Genomic DNA, 16,902 nt, shown 5'->3' on the forward strand with positions numbered 1-16,902 from the left:
TTTCACAAACATCACATTAATACGTTTTTTCACCAGTGTGAAGTAGTTTGTGGCGTTTCAAACTACCAGATTGCAAAAACGACTTTTCACAAACATCACATTCATATGACTTTTCACTAGAATGAGTGAGCTTATAAGATTTCAAACCACGAGATTGTAAAAATGACTTTTCACAAACATTACATTTATATGTTTTTTCACCAGTATGAAGTAGTTTGTGGCGTTTCAAATGACCAGATTGCAAAAAAGACTTTTCCCAAATATCACATATATATGCTTTTTCATCAGAATCATCATCATCCTATCATAATCCATCGTCGGTTTGTTCCCCACTAGTGGGGGTGGCCGATTGTTTCCGCGCAGCAATTGTTTTAATCCCTTTTCTCCATTTCACCCTGTCCCTTGCATCTTCCTCCTTCAGTCCGACTTTTTTAAACTCATCCTTCACTTGTTGTTTCCACGTTCTTCTTGGACGATCGCGTTTCCTCTTCCCATCCACCTTTAGATCTAGTGCCTTTCTAAGAAAACTTCCTTCCTCCCTCCTTATCACATGTCCATACCATCTTACTCCATTTGCCCTTGCCAGTTGGTCTATGGTCTCTCTCATCTCTAGCATATCCAACAATTCTTCAGTCCTTTTTTCCCTTCTCGTTTTCACCCCACACATTGCTCTCACCATTAACCTTTCAGTTCTTCTCAGGATTGCCAGTTCACTCTCTCTCAATACCCATGTCTCGCTACCATATAGCATTGCAGGCCGCACACAGCTCCGATATACTTTTCCTTTCATCCTTAGTGAAAATTTTCTGCCATACAACATTTCCCCACATTCCCTGAACTTTGCCCAGCCCAATCTTGCCCTTGTTTGCCCTTGCCTTTCTTGTAGAATGAGTGAGCTTATGAGATTTCAAACCACCAGATTGTGAAAATGACTTTTCACAAACATCACATTTATATATATGCTTTTTCACCAGAATGAATTAGCTTATGAGAATTTAAATTACCAGATTGCGAAAATGACTTCACAAACATCACATTCATATGTTTTTTCACCAGTGTAATTTATGGCGTTTCAAGCTACCAGATTGCGAAAATGACTTTTCACAAACATCACATTTATATGTTTTTTCATCAAGAATGAATTAGCTTATGAGATTTTAAAGTACCAAATTGAGAAAATGAATTTTCACAAACATCACATTTATATGTTTTTTCACCAGTGTGAAGTAATTTGTGGCGATTCAAACTACCAGACTGCGAAAAAGACTTTTCACAAATATCACATTCATATGGTTTTTCACCAGAATGAGTGAGCATATGAGATTTCAAATGACCAGATTGCGAAAATGACTTTTTACAAATATCACATTTATATGGTTTTTCACCAGAATGAGTGAGCTTATGAGATTTCAAATGACCAGATTGTAAAAATGACTTTTTACAAACATTACATTTATATGTTTTTTCACCAGAATGAGTGAGCTTATGAGATTTTAAATGACCAGATCGCGAAAATGACTTTTCACAAATATCACATTCATATGGTTTTTCACCAGTGTGAAGTAATTTGTGGCAATTCAAAATATAAACACGTGAAAACAATTTGTCACAAACATCACATTCATACGGTTTTTCACTTGCGTGAAGACGTTTGTGCTGATTTAAATTGTCTATATCTAAGTATAACTTTTTACAAACATCACATTTATGTAACTTTTCACTGGTATGGGTTAGCTGATGAGATTTCAAATGACTAGATCGCGTAAACGACTTGTCACAAACATCACATTTATATGGCTTTTCACCAGTGTGAATTCGCTGATGTCTTTCCAAATCAGATTTCCATTTAAAACTCTTATTACAAAAATCACAAGATCGTTCCCTGAAGTGAACTTTTTGATAAGTCTTCAATGCTGATTTGCATAGGAAATGTTCATAACATACATTGCAATTCAGAGTTTCCTTTTTAGTTGGTTGGATGGAAGATAACCCTTCTTGATACAAATATGGAGGACATTCCTTGGCGGCTGAAGCAGTTTTTAAATCATCTTGGTATATAATTTCACATGATTCAGGAACTTCAAGCTTCACTGGAACCTTTTCATGTTGATTTATACTGAAAGGTAAAATGATGATTATTGTTTCTTGCAAACTGATCGTGCAACTCGATAGTAACAGAAAGGATGGGATGTGAAAAAGCGTGGGTAAAATATTATAATATGAGCATCAGACAACTCGACAAGGCCAACTTAGCGTGAGCAAATTTCAAATGCAAATTTGCAAGTTCAAATTTTATTTGAATTCTGCAGCAATAACAAAATTGTTTTTTGTAAGATGAAACTACATTATAACAAGTAAATGTGATGTCCTGCAATAAGAGTTACTGCATAGTTTATTTATTGTATATATTCATAGTTTATTTATTTTTTTAAATCATCTTGGTCAATAATTTCATACGATCTGCAATCTGCATTAGGGTATTTCATTTGCTCCCTTTATTTTAATTTTGATCTGTCTCTAAGTTAATTCTGTTCCATTTGGGAAAAAAATAACTTTAAAATAATTTTTAATTTCATTACCCCCTGTTTACCCCCCCCCCCCTCCCCCCCACTGCGACTCCGAAATTTCTGCCTACTCCAATCGCCATAACTCAAAAACCGCTTTAAATAGACATGGGTTGTTGGGTAGGCTATCAAAGTTATTGGCATACCCCACTTTAATTCAAAAATGCTGCCAAAATAACTATCTGAGCAAAAAAAAATGTTTTTTTCATTTTTGCACAACATAAGAAAAGCAGTTAGCATGAATACTGAATAGCCAAACATACGATGTGAACAACCAAACATAAGTGGCAACTGACACAACACCAAAATTAATTACATGACACAATATTATCAAAAACCATCTATGAAGTAATAGGACATCACAATAAGTAATAGCACAGCAGGGGCTCACACAACCTCCATTAAGCAGGCAGCAACGTGGTGTGTTGTGCTTAGCGCATTGGTCTTTGCACCAAAGAGTGTTTACATTAATTTCAGTTACTGAAACTACTGTGTTGCTGTTTTCTTGTGCAAGCTATGTACTGTGCTTCAACGATGTTTTTCCGTCCTGGAGGATAAAAATTCAATGACGACAATACAAAGTGGGACATGAATCATTAACGCTGATTAAGTAGGACATGGATAGGATACTAAGGCCCGTATTCTAAGATCCAACTTGAGTTCAAACTGAAACTCAAGTTTGACTAGGTCTATGTATTTGGTATACCATAGCCCAAGTCCAACTTTCCGATGTATTCAGCAACATGTATCAAGATTCAAGAAAGTCTGCAGCGTCCCTTGTTATGGTCTGCCTGTAGACACCATTTAGGGGAAGTCACTCTGTCTCAAATTTTGAATGGCCTAAAATTTGAAATTACCAAGTCTCCTGATGTTACGCTGTACTGCTCAGCATAGTTTCCAGAGGGGTGATTATTACGGGTCTGCTACTATTCGGCTAGTCCGATTCGGCTAGTCCAATTCGGCTAGTCCAATTCGGCTAGTCCGATTTGGCTAGTTCCCTATTCAGCTACAGTCCGATTCGGCTAGTCCGATTCGGCCAGTCCGATTCGGCTAGTTCCCTATTCGGCTACAGTTTTGAATTGTGTTTTGTATTTTATTCCACAGTATCGTTTCTTTTGCATTCCGACAAAGAAAAATAAATTGAAATGAACATTAGTGCAAAATGTTTGAACTATTAAATTGAAATGTTTGCTCACATAAAAACGTCATGTATCCTACGTCACCGTCTGTATGCAAACTTAGAATATATTAGAATCCTCAACTATTACAAAATTTCAAATCCAACGACGCCTTCTGTTTATTTAGAGAATGTTGTATTTTATTCCACAATATCGTTTCTTTTATAGTTGAAATTATCGAAGCTTTAGATGAGTGGGGTTTAGACCTAACCACTGTGATCTTAAAACTAAAAAGTGAATTAAATTTATTTTTGAACTATTAATGTTTGCTCAGATAAAATTGACATGTATCCTGCATCGCCGTCTGCATGCAAACTTAGAATATATTAGAATCCTCAACTATTACAAAATTCTAAATCCAATGACGCCTTTTGTTTATTTAGAGAATGTTGTATTTTATTCCACAATATCGTTTCTTTTATAGTTGAAATTATCAAAGCTTTAGATGAGTGGGGTTTAGACCTAACCACTGAGATCTTAAATCATATTTATGACACCGGAAACATCCCTAGTGATATGGTACGTTCCATATTCATAATTTTACCAAAGAAAACCGGAGCAACAGAATGCTCACTCCACAGAACAATTAGCCTTGTGAATCATCTAACAAAGATCTTACTCCGAATCATGATAATGAGATTGAGACCAAAACTAAAATTCCAGGTCATGTAACGCCGAAACCCAGGTTTATTCTAAACTGCCACTTAGGTTTTAACTTCATCTTTTATGTCAAACGCTATTTGGCAACTGTCTTTTTTTCATTGACACGTTTTTGCTGAGACTTTATCTCATTAACCTCTATTGTTAATCATGAAAAATGTTGTGTTGATGTAAAAACACTCATTTCGAACGAACCCAGACAACAAAATTCGTCATTTTTGCATTGATTCAATGTCTGCAGACGTTAAATCAATGTCAAAATGACGGATTTTGCCGTCTAGGAAAGCACTCAAAGGTAAACACTGGATAAAATGCAAGAAGGCAAAAGAAACGATATTGTGGAATAAAATACAAAATTCTCTAAATAAACAGAAGAATCGGACATACATCTCTCTGTGAAGAAAGGCGTTCTTCCCGGCTATCAGCACAAGGCTGATTACTCACTAGCACAGCGAGCTGCAGTGACGCTTCGCTAACCAGAACGGTGTAGCTTCCACGCCAGCCATTGAGACCTCCAATTAAACGTTTAAGTTATTTTGGCAGCCGATTGTAGCATCGAATAGACAGCGATAGACACGTGTTTCGCCCATGAGGCTGGGCTCATCAGTATCGCACCGTATTCTTGCCACGTGAGTAATCGACCGCCGCTTTACCAGTCAGTTTAACTCTTATCTTTGTGGAAAGAAAGAGCCAACAAAACCAGCAGGTGCCAGGGGTAGGTCAATGTGAAGAAAGGCGTTCTTCCCGGCTATCAGCACTTTCTTCACATTGACCTACCCCTGGCACCTGCTGGTTTTGTTGGCTCTTTCTTTCCACAAAAATAAGAGTTAAACTGACTGGTAAAGCGGCGGTCGATTACTCAAGTGGCAAGAATACGGTGCGATACTGATGAGCCCAGCCTCATGGGCGAAACACGTGTCTATCGCTGTCTATTCGATGCTACAATCGGCTGCCAAAATAACTTAAACGTTTAATTGGAGGTCTCAATGGCTGGCGTGGAAGCTACACCGTTCTGGTTAGCGAAGCGTCACTGCAGCTCGCTGTGCTAGTGAGTAATCAGCCTTGTGCTGATAGCCGGAAAGAACGCCTTTCTTCACATTGACCTACCCCTGGCACCTGCTGGTTTTGTTGGCTCTTTCTTTCCACAAAGATAAGAGTTAAACTGACTGGTAAAGCGGCGGTCGATTACTCAAGTGGCAAGAATACGGTGCGATACTGATGAGCCCAGCCTCATGGGCGAAACACGTGTCTATCGCTGTCTATTCGATGCTACAATCGGCTGCCAAAATAACTTATACATCTCTCTGTTATCATTTTTAATATAAAAATTCAAACTGTGCTGTTGAAATTTCCGATTTTAGTTTTGGTTTGCATACAGACGGTGACGTAGGATACATGTAGATTTTATGTGAGCAAACATTTCAATTTAATAGTTCAAACATTTTGCGCTAAATTTCATTTCAATTTATTTTTCTTTGTTGGAATGCAAAAGAAACGATATTGTGGAATAAAATACAAAATACAATTCAAAACTGTAGCCGAATAGGGAACTAGCCGAATCGGACTAGCCGACTTGGACTAGCCGAAACGAGCCATTCCGGATTATTACTGATTAATTAGAGTTCATTGAACTCTGTCGTAATTTCGTAAAAAATCCAATAACCTTCAAAAACCTAGGAGCTTTGCATAAAGCCAGATGGATGGCAAAGCTGATTTACTCCATTAAGATATGTCTTCTGGGAAAGTGCATTGGAGAACTTCCACCTGGCACTGTTACTATCACTCCAAGACAAGCTAACCTCAAAGACAAGAGGCTTTGTCAACTTCGTCACTCTTGTGTATTCTCAGTGGTGGTTGACATGTTCATCACCCACTGATGCTCCATGGAATGATTTAAAGTTTTACAAGATGCTGTTCACTTACAGCAACATCAATAGCTGTATTGCTCTGAAGGCATTAAAGAGACACCTTTAGTACTTGACAGAGGAAATGATTTCTCTTTCTCTATTCAGAGAACACACTCCTGTTGAAGAAACTTGGTTTATTGCTGATTGAATGCTACAATGCATTGATACACACTCGTCACTCAGCCATCCCAAAACAGCGACATGGATCTGGGTTTGAAAAACCAAAATTTCCACAACACTTTGGGCCATCAACAAGGCTTGGTGATTTAGTTGGACAAGATTCATGCTATTTTATCAACTTGTTGAACCTGAACCATAAATTTTTGCATCTGCCTGTTAATGAATGGCATGATAACAGCATCTTAAAAGAAAACCTGGTAAATGTCCTAGGAATCAATGTAATTAATGACTGTGCTGAAAGGTATATAAAATTAAGCTCAGACTTCTTGAGATCTTCTCGCAGTGAAGACCATTACCAAGACACCCTGCAAGTGGCAGAAAAACACAGAAAGTGTCAACCATTACTTCGCAAAAGAAGCACCCACTGTTGATGATGCCCAACAGCCTCTTTGACGATTATTTATGCATGCATCATCAATCACGATAATATGCTAATCAACTGGCTTGGATACTAATCGTACTTGCAGTTTCTGAAAAAATGTAATTATTTGCAGGATTATAGATAACTTAAGCCCGTATTCTAAGTCTAAGATCCAACTTGAGTTCAAGCTGAAACTCAAGTTTGACTTGGTCCATGTATTTGGTATACCATAGCCCTAGTTCAACTTGTGTTCCAGCTTGAACTCAAGTTGGATCTTAGAATACGGGCCTTAGTTAGTATCCTATCCAATATCCATGTCCTACTTAATCAGCGTTAGCTGTTGCTGTGTTACTATTCATTAGGGTGGAGTGAAAAAAGTTTTTTGTTGAAATCGAAAAAAACGGGGTTCTAAAATCCCGACAAATGACCTAAAACTTCATTAAAAATTGACTTTAGGGGGTTGCCCCCATTTTCCAGCTGGCAACCCCCCAATTTCTGCGCTAGAGGGGGTAAAATTGCCCATCTTGGCAACCACTGGTCGTAGAGTCATGATATATAGCTCAAAAGCTGCCAAAACATCATGTTTCTATCTGTCATGAGAAGAAAGTTTTCTCTATTGTCAACACAAAACGAGTTATAGCCAAAAAACAGTAAAACTACTATTTTTTTTAAATTTTGGCGTTATACACTACAGCTTGCAACATACAGTGCAGTTATTTACTCTCAATAAGCTAATGTGTTATTGATAAGTTAATGTTTTATTTTTAACAGATTGTGACGCTACACCTAGTTATTTTACAAAGTATTGTAGGATTTATTGGGTTTATAAACACAATAATGGTGAAAACTAGACGAAGTGGAGAAAAAATAAAGATTTTGCATAGTGGCGAAAAGTTTACTAATTGTGAAAACTTCCCACCTGGTTTTCTGCCCACAAAACGGCAAGTAATAGAGAGAATAATCCACTTCAAGAAGTTTCGCACTGAACAAGCTGCGTCAAATGTTGCAAAAGAAATCTATGACAGGTGGGTGTTTTGCAATGTTTATCCTCTGAGCCAACGTACCATAATCCAAAAAATTCAATCGTTGGTCATAGATTTTAGTAAACTCGACCGGTGGCCAAAAAGCAAACGTGATAAATCGTACTTGGAAAAGCAAGATAATTTTTTGTCAAATATAGGTGAATTGTATGATGTCTTCTGTACAGATGATGATCAACGAAAAGATTTGGAAAAAGAGTATAAGTTGCGAATGACTGAGAAGGATTGGAAATTTTACAACGATCAAAAGGGACGACGTGCTGAAAGATGTGTGGATATTGTTCTGCCTTTGGATTCATCTGACCAAATGTTCATACGCCGGTCAACAGCACAACTGAACGCCACAACTTCCGCAGCCCAAAGTGAAATGGAAGTCGAACCGTCTGCTGGCCATGCCTCAGAGTCCGAGTCAATAAGTACAGATTCTTCACACCTTAGTCACCTATCAAATGCTTCCAACTTTTCATCTAAATCACCTCAATTTTCAACCCAGAATCGCAAAAAAATGGCCCAATCTCGCCAGAATGTGTGAAAGGTATCAATTATCGGACCGAGCTGCAGCTGCAGTTGCTAACAGCGTTTTGGTAGATGTTGGATTGGTTACCGATCATGATAAAAATTGGGTGATTGACCGAAGCAAGTTACGAAGAGAACGTGAAAGATGCAGGGAGGAACTACGGCAAGAGCAACAAAATTTCAGTATAGTGAATGGTCTATACTTTGATGGACGTAAAGATGCAACACAAACGGTTGTGCAAGGTCCAAACGAAAAGCACTACAGATCTGTTCAATTGGAAGAACACTATACTGCAGTTGGCGAGCCGGGAGTTATTACCTCACCCACTTTTCTCCTGAAGATGGCAAGGGCAGAACCATAGCTCAACATCTATTCAATTCATTACAAGGTACAGAATTGCAAAATAAACTGGCAGTTGTTGGTACTGACGGCACTGCATCAATGACAGGAAAACACAACGGATGCATTCGAGGCCTGGAAGAGTTGCTGAATAAGACATTTCAGTGGATAGTATAGTCAAACTGGCAAATGCGCGATCGGACAGTTTTTACAATAATGCGCGGTCCATCAAATTAGAGTATCAAAAACAAGTATTAACCGGCCGTCGTCATCGTATGCTCAAATTCTATGAATGGAGACAAAGGACCAGATGAACTTCAATTCGCTTTTAATTCCAATTCATACACAACATGAATTTGTTGTATATCCGGATTTCGAGCATTTAGCTCTCTTCAGTACAACTTTTGAAATGCGAATGAACAACACTACAAATGAACTGGTATTTATAGCGAAAAGGGTTCCACGTTGACAGCGATGGCATTGCAAAACCAACGTCAATCACTGCCAACGTGGAGCAAACAATTTGGACAGTGGCGAAACGGTTGAACGAACAATGGATAAAGGCCTACGAATAAAATTAACACGTGGAGAAACTTGTGTTAACAATATCGACGTGGAATTTCATTGCGCTAGTTTAACGTCTTTGCGGACCAGTATAAACTGTAATTTAATGCATATAGCAAACCTCGAGAAAGACGATAAGAGCTAGGAGGCGAATCCACTGAAAGTTACCTTAAACAAGAAATTACAAGAACAACAATTTGCGCTACTACCGTTGTCCCTTTGTACGGCCAAGGACGACGAAGATTGTGGATTCCTTTTTTTCGACTTCTTGCTCTTCTTAGCCATTAGGAAAAGCGACTTGAGGCGTCCTTTGTCCAATTGCCTCGCAGACAGGGAATGCGAGCGGGTTTGCGAGAATTTCTTATGCCGTTTAGGACAGCCGTGGGTCACCGTACAGGTTCCTCGCTTGACTTCACTTAGCATACGGGACAGTGTGCTTTACACACGTCTAGAGGGGGGCGTCGTCAGCGTATGCTCAAATTCTATGAATGGAGACAAAGGACCAGATGAACTTCAATTCGCTTTTAATTCCAATTCATACACAACATGAATTTGTTGTATATCCGGATTTCGAGCATTTAGCTCTCTTCAGTACAACTTTTGAATTGCGAATGAACAACACTACAAATGAACTGGTATTTATAGCGAAAAGGGTTCCACGTTGACAGCGATGGCATTGCAAAACCAACGTCAATCACTGCCAACGTGGAGCAAACAACTTGGACAGTGGCGAAACGGTTGAACAAACAATGGATAAAGGCCTACGAATAAAATTAACACGTGGAGAAACTTGCGTTAACAATATCGACGTGGAATTTCATTGCGCTAACCGGCGATTCAATACGATAATATCAAACCTCCATCTTTACACTACGACTACAAAAATCATTATGCCTGTACATAGGCGTCGATTATTTCTTAGAAGAGGGGAATTCTGGGTGGGCGAGAGTTTTCAAACAGATTTCATTGAATGTGTATGTTCGCAAATTCGCAATGGTTAGTCTTTCTCACAAAGACTGCGTTTAGCGTCGCTGCAGCAATTAAGCTACAATAGGTTTGATTGATTGCTTGATTGAATCTTTATCCTCGGACCGGGAAAGCTTCTTGCAGAGCTTAAGTGACGCGCTAACCAATTGAGCTATCAGAGCTATTGGTGTTTGCTTTCCTGCTCCTTGCAATCTTATTAGTGCTGCTAAACTAAACAAACTTCTTTTTTGTTTTCTTTGCGACCTAAAAAGCACGTCTCGTGACCTGTTATCTTTAAAGTGGCGCCTTCGGATTTGCTGCATTTTGATTTGTAAAAAGCAGTGTTGTACGCTTCAATGAAATAAATTGACGGCGTCAGCGCAAATTGCCTAAAAACTTTACGGCGTAAAGTAGGCTACTGCGTAAGCTCGTAAAGAAATTGACGGCGTCAGCGCTAATTTCTAGCCCTGTTTTAGCCAGGGTCTCACAAAACGGAAGCATTTCAACCAAGTTTAGGCTAACAATAGCTATAAATAAAGAGCAGGTATTATGTTTTGATACTGTATTGTAATTAGCTGCTTAGCTTATTAGTTATTTCCTTGTAGAAACACAAGCATTTCAAAATGTTTGACAATCTGCTGCGTTTGGGACGCATAATGTCCTTTCCAAGAGAAAACATGCGTTCCACAGCAGCGCTGGATGGTGTTGTATTTCAAAAACAAGTCTTGAAAACGTTTACTCGGAAAGGTAGCCTATCACTGTTCCAAGCGTGCTGTGATGGCTTAACATATATACGTTTTTTAACGAGGTCCACTACACCAGCATCGCTCTTTTCAAGGGCATAGAATGCCTTTGAAAAGAGCGATGCTGGTGTAGTGGACCTCGTAGTGGACCTCGTACAAATAAAGTATCTTCTACCTCCGCGATGACATTCATTGATTTTTCGCTTTGTCTCACTGATCCCTCATTCTCGATAGCCTACACGATGAGTGATCAACATTTGGCGAACTTCTTCTGCTTGTATTCCGGGTAACCATTCCAACCAACAGGAAAGCGGGTAATTCGGATGAGTCGCGCTGGCCAGAATACATTGTAAAACTCTCATTGTAAAACGAGATTTCCCATGAAAACAAAAAATGACGCATAGCGCGTGACGCTTAAAAGCGGCAAAATAATTGACGGCGCTATCACTTCTGTCAATTAAAAAAAAAATGACGGCGTTAGCCTCAGCGTCAACAAAAAGTTGACGCCGTCAACGTACAACACTGGTAAAAAGCAAAGATTTTTAAAAAGCGATTGTTTCAGTACGTCTTTAGTTTGTATCGGTTATTTTATTGTCATGTTCATTATGATAATCATATTCATATTCCCTTATGCTGACCCGCATCTGAAGCTTGACTGACGTAACGAAAGTGAGACCATTCGGAGAAAAGATCAAACGTAGCTTTCTCTCACCAGGAATTGCCAGCTGTGGCAGTTGCCGTAGCAACAACAATGCAGTGAGTACTACATTTTTTCCATGCAGCGTTGTTGCGAAATTGCTTTGTTCTGTCGGATACCTAGTGAGAGACATACCGTAAAACAAGAAGTTGCGCTGCAGTTGGTTGGATAATTCAGCGTTTAATCAAAACGGAAATAATTGTAACAAACACTTCATAAGTGTCATGAAAACAGGGTGGGCAAAAGTACAAAACATATTTTGCCCACCCTCGTTTCACGGCAGGGTGGGCGCCGCCCACCCTGCCCACCCTATTTCGACGCTTATGTGCCTATATCACATCAAACTTAGGAGTAATCAAGCATTGATTTCGACCACCTATTTTTTGCGCAAAATCAACTTTACGACCGGTTTTGCGAACTTTGATCTGCCGCTTTGCAAGGCAACGTCACAGAGTTACTTTGCGCTTTAGTCCAACGTAGAGTGGTTTCACTTCAACCTGAATGAAAAAATTTCTACTTTCTGGCTTTCTTTCCCAATTAAAATCATTAATCAGCGCATTCGAAAAATTTTCGAGAATTTCGTTATCGCGCGGTGACGCTCATTTTTGTGGTAAACAACTTTACCTCGGTTCCTACTTTTTTCTCTTTTCTCTTCTCCGTTATTCTCTTTCAAATACCGGCGCGCGTATGTTGCTCCTCGTTCAACGAGTTGGAATTACGTAATTCATTATGACGCAACCGAAGGCTTTAATTTATTACATGGCTCAAGTAGCCCAGACAGCAAAATCCGTTATTTTTGCATTGATTCAACGTCTGCAGACGTTGAATCAATGAAAAATTGACAGATTTTGCTGTCTGAGGTTAAATGGGCAAAAACAATAAATTTAAAAAAGAAGAGGTTGTGATTTTCTTTTTAAAAGGTCAGAACGATCTTAAGAAAATAGTTTTGATGAGTAATTTTGATTTACTTTTTTGTTATTTTCTATTTTTGTTTATATTTCTGCAGCAGTTCAGCAACTAACACTCTGACTCCATTTCGTTTTTGAAATATTCATCATGTTATTTCTTGATTTCAATGTATTTGTCCTTAGTGACTGGTAAAGTTTATCGCTCATTTGTAGCGTACTTTTCGGTTAATTAACTGCTATCGCAAATAAAGATTTTTATTAAAAATAAAGGTATCTGCTTGACTCGAAGACTCATGGTCTCTTCGCAGATCCCCGTTGCTGGGAATTCTTACTATTATTGCAGTATTTTTGTTTACTGTTTGTACCTATAACAAAATAATCCAATCACAACAATGAGGTAACAGTGATAAAACTTCTGTGTTAAAGAAACGTTTTTTTTTTGCGAAACTAGTAAATGAATTGTCAGGTCTAGAGTTAAAACAACCCAGCCAGGAAAAGTCGATGTTTTAACGTTGATTTAACGTCTAACGACGTTGAATCAACGTTAAAACATTTACTTGCGCAAACTGGAGAGTGTGGCAATAAGTGGCAGATTTATTTGCTGTTGTTTAAAGACGTAATTCACTAGTTTTATCATGGACCGCGCATTTGCAAATGCGCGAGCGCGTTAGGCCAACGCGCGACGCGCATTAATAAAAAGTGCGGGAATGCGCGAGTGATTGCGATAATTACCGTGACACAAAACCACAAGTCGCAAGTTTGCAATTTTTTGCATGATTATAGAGCAGTACTAGACCAACATAATTGAACAAAAACAAGACGAATTTTCCACTTATTAAATGATGTAGAATAAAGTTTTTAAAAAACCTCCGCGCATTTGCCTGTTTGACTATATGTCTGCTACATACTAATGAATTGCCTTTGCGACATGTGTTTGCAGGTCTCGATGGTGCTACAAGTGGCCCAGACACATTTGCAGGTCCAATTGGGAAAAAACTACATGGAACTGTATCCTGTTGGCCAGTTACTCAATTCAAAGAGCTCTCGCTACCACTTTTGGCCTTTCCAAAGCTCCCATCCAAAGTTGTGAATGACTTAAGTACGGACCAGTTCTATGCTTATAAAATGTGCTGGGCAATTATTGAAGGAAACGTTGATGATGATCTGGCTTCTTTGGAGGTTGGACCAGTTGTGCATTCAAGATGGCTAACTTTGGGATGCAGAATTTTTTGTTATTATCTGACAGTGGATGAACCGCCTTTGAACCTGGAGAATCTGATCCGTTTTTGCCTTGAAGTATATTTTCCGACTTAGTTTGAAATCAAGCTAAACAACCATATAACACATGGATCCATAAACTTTTTCAACTTGATTCAACGGGTTTTGAATTTTTCTGACCAAAACGTTTGGGAAATTGCTTTGAATGTGGTGACAAGGAACGGTTATTTCGCACACCCTGAAAATATTCTGATTGCAATGCTGGGGGATGATAATGAAGACATACGAAATAAGGGTGTGACCAAGGTGCTTGCAATTCGCAAACATGCCGCTGAAGAAAATTCACTTATGGACATTGAAAGTCATAGCAGTTCCAACCCATTGAACTGCAGTCCAATTCGTCTGTTCTGTGTTCCAAAGTTGAACTTGGAAGCAAAGGCATACCACGAGTTAGTTGATATTGAACCTTATCAACAACTTCCTCCAGCAATTGAGCACTTAACCGATGCAGAGTTGGAAGAATGCTGCGAGAAGCCTCTGATTTTGTTTCATCCATGCCACAATCAAACAGTGGAACCACATGTGAAGCTCATAACAGAAGCATCAGCACAAGTTTCAGGATTTGAAAGACGAGATGGACTCATTCGCCAAAAAATTAAGTCTCGTAAACTGATGAAAAAATTTGACACAAAAATGCATTTTAAATAAGTCGTTTTAATTCAATTGACATACCTATTCAATTTTTTTTGGTGATTATCGTGCCATCAGAAGGCCTGAATTGTCATTTTAAAAACAGAGCCTTTTAGGATTAGCAAAGCTCACACTTGAAATATTTCAACTGAGGAATTACAAATCAACAAAATTATGAAAAAACGTAAGTTTGGGGGCGACTGGGAAATGAGTTTACCACTCTTCGAGTCTCCAGCCACCCAAATATACAGTATGTCAAACACAATCTGCCTCCAGCCGTAATCAAACTCATGCTTTGCCGCTGCAGTATTGAAAACCACGAGCAGTTCCGCTCGGCCATGTCGCTAACATGTCACACCAGGCAAAGCAACTTGTTTTTGCAAAATAAATATGAGTTCTTTGAAGTTCATCAACACTTGTGATATTTTTGCACTGCTGCAATTAACATTATGCTTAATGTGAGTGCTTCATTACGATGTTTTGAACCAATGTTAAAAGGACTGTGTTGTGAATATTTTTGTATTATGGGCCAATCTTGGGTATTATCAGTGTGTTACTATATCTTGTGCAACATATCAGATTTTTTTTCAAAAAACTTATGACAGATTACAACTTGTCAGAAAAAATACTGAATTTTAGCAAAAATGTGTGTATATTTTGTTTTTTTGGCTATAACTCGTTTTGTATTGTAAATAAAGCAAACTTTCTTCTTAGGACAGATAGAAACATGATGTTTTGGCAGCTTTTGAGCTATATATCATGACTCTACGACCAGTGGTTGCCAAGATGGATAGTTTTACCTCCTCGCGCGCAGAAACTGGGGGGTTGCCGGCTGGAAAATGGGGGCAACCCCCTAAAGTCAATTTTTAATGAAGTTTTAGGTTATTTGTCGGGATTTAAGAACCCCGTTTTTTTTTCGATTTCAACAAAAAACTTTTTCACTCCACCCTACTATTTATGATTCATGTCTCACTTGTGTTGTCGTCATTGAATTTTTATCCTCCAGGACGGAAAAACATCATTGAAGCACAGCACATAGTAGGCAATGTTTGCAGCACTCGCTGTTGAGTTGCCTGTAATACACTGTTTCCAGTCACTTACATTAATTAGTATGACTGGAATTTTTTTTAACTTCCCATTATTGGATGGAGGCAATCATTTTGACCTTTCTTGCACAAGAAAACAGCAACACAGTGGTTTCAGTAGCTGAAATTAATGTAAACACTCTTTGGTGCAAAGACCAATGCGCTAAGCACAACACACCACGTTGCTGCCTGCTTAATGGAGGTTGTGTGAGCCCCTGCTGTGCTATTACTTATTGTGATGTCCTATTACTTCATAGATGGTTGTTGATAATATTGTGTGATGAAATTAATTTTGGTGTTGTGTCAGTTGCCACTTATGGTTGATTGTTCACATCGTATGTTTGGCTATTCAATGTTCATGCTAACTGCTTTTCGTATGTTGTGCAAAAATGAAAAAAAAATTTTTTTTTGCTTAGATTGTTATTTTGGCAGCATTTTTAAATTAAAGTGGAGTATGCCAATACCTTTGATACCCCTAATTTGCATTCATCAAATGCTGGCATTTGCACAACAATCTAACCTCTTAGTGTAATTTATTAAGTTAAGAAATAAGTTTTGATATTAAGTTTTGATACCCAACAACCCATGTCTATCTAAAGCGGTTTTTGAGTTATGGCGATTGGAGTAGGCAGAAATTTCGGAGTTGCGGTGGGGGGGTAAACAGGGGCTAATGAAATTAAAAATTATTTTAAGGTTATTTTTTTCCCAAATGAAACAGAATTAACTTAGGGACAGATCAAAATTAAAATAAAGGGAGCAAATGAAACACCCTAATCTGCATACTACTTCAAGCTTCATTTGAATCTTTACATGTTGATTCATACTAAAAGGCAGCTCTATAAATAACATGTTATTTTTTCATAACCACTGATGACTTTTCACATTCCAGTAGATATGCATTTGCAACTTTTAATGCAAAACTTATAGAAAAATGGTTTCTCTGGTGAACAATCTAATAATTGACAAACAATGATTTCAGTTTAAAATTCTTATGGCATACGGTACACTACAATAACTACATACCACACAACGTCATTCAAAACTTCATTCTTAGTTGATTGGATTAGAGATGATAATTCTCTCTGATGCAAACATGGATAACATTCCTTGGTGTCTGGACCAATTTCCACATGATCTTGGCCAATGATTTCATATGGTTCGCATACTTCAGAAACTTCAAGCTTCACAGGGACACTTTCGTGTGGATTCATATTCAAAATTGGAGGAAATTGCAAACTGACTTAACAACACTTATTTTATAATGATGCAACTGAATAAAGTAATA

The 16,902-nt window shown here is 38.3% G+C and overlaps 1 protein-coding gene across 1 annotated transcript; it reads right to left on the bottom strand.

Moving 5' to 3' along the window:
- Positions 1-907: 907 nt before the first annotated feature.
- Positions 908-16,902, bottom strand: LOC145777655 (uncharacterized). The gene is made up of 2 exons (XM_082589086.1): positions 16,641-16,902; positions 908-2,116 (listed from the first exon to the last, which is right to left on the bottom strand). Exons 1-2 carry the CDS (start codon positions 16,826-16,828, stop codon positions 1,132-1,134), a joined length of 1,173 nt encoding a protein of 390 aa, XP_082445212.1. The 5' UTR covers positions 16,829-16,902; the 3' UTR covers positions 908-1,131.

The sequence above is a fragment of the Aplidium turbinatum genome, chromosome 9 (assembly GCF_918807975.1).
Source record: "Aplidium turbinatum chromosome 9, kaAplTurb1.1, whole genome shotgun sequence".
Classification (NCBI taxonomy): domain Eukaryota; kingdom Metazoa; phylum Chordata; class Ascidiacea; order Aplousobranchia; family Polyclinidae; genus Aplidium; species Aplidium turbinatum.

Excerpts from the sequence above, each read along its gene's own strand:
- LOC145777655 (XM_082589086.1), bottom strand. The coding sequence starts at position 16,828 with ATGAATCCACACGAAAGTGTCCCTGTGAAGCTTGAAGTTTCTGAAGTA. Across the intron at positions 2,117-16,640 it reads GTTTTGAATGACGTTGTGTG|TATAAATCAACATGAAAAGG; the intron begins GTATGTAGTTAT and ends TTTACCTTTCAG.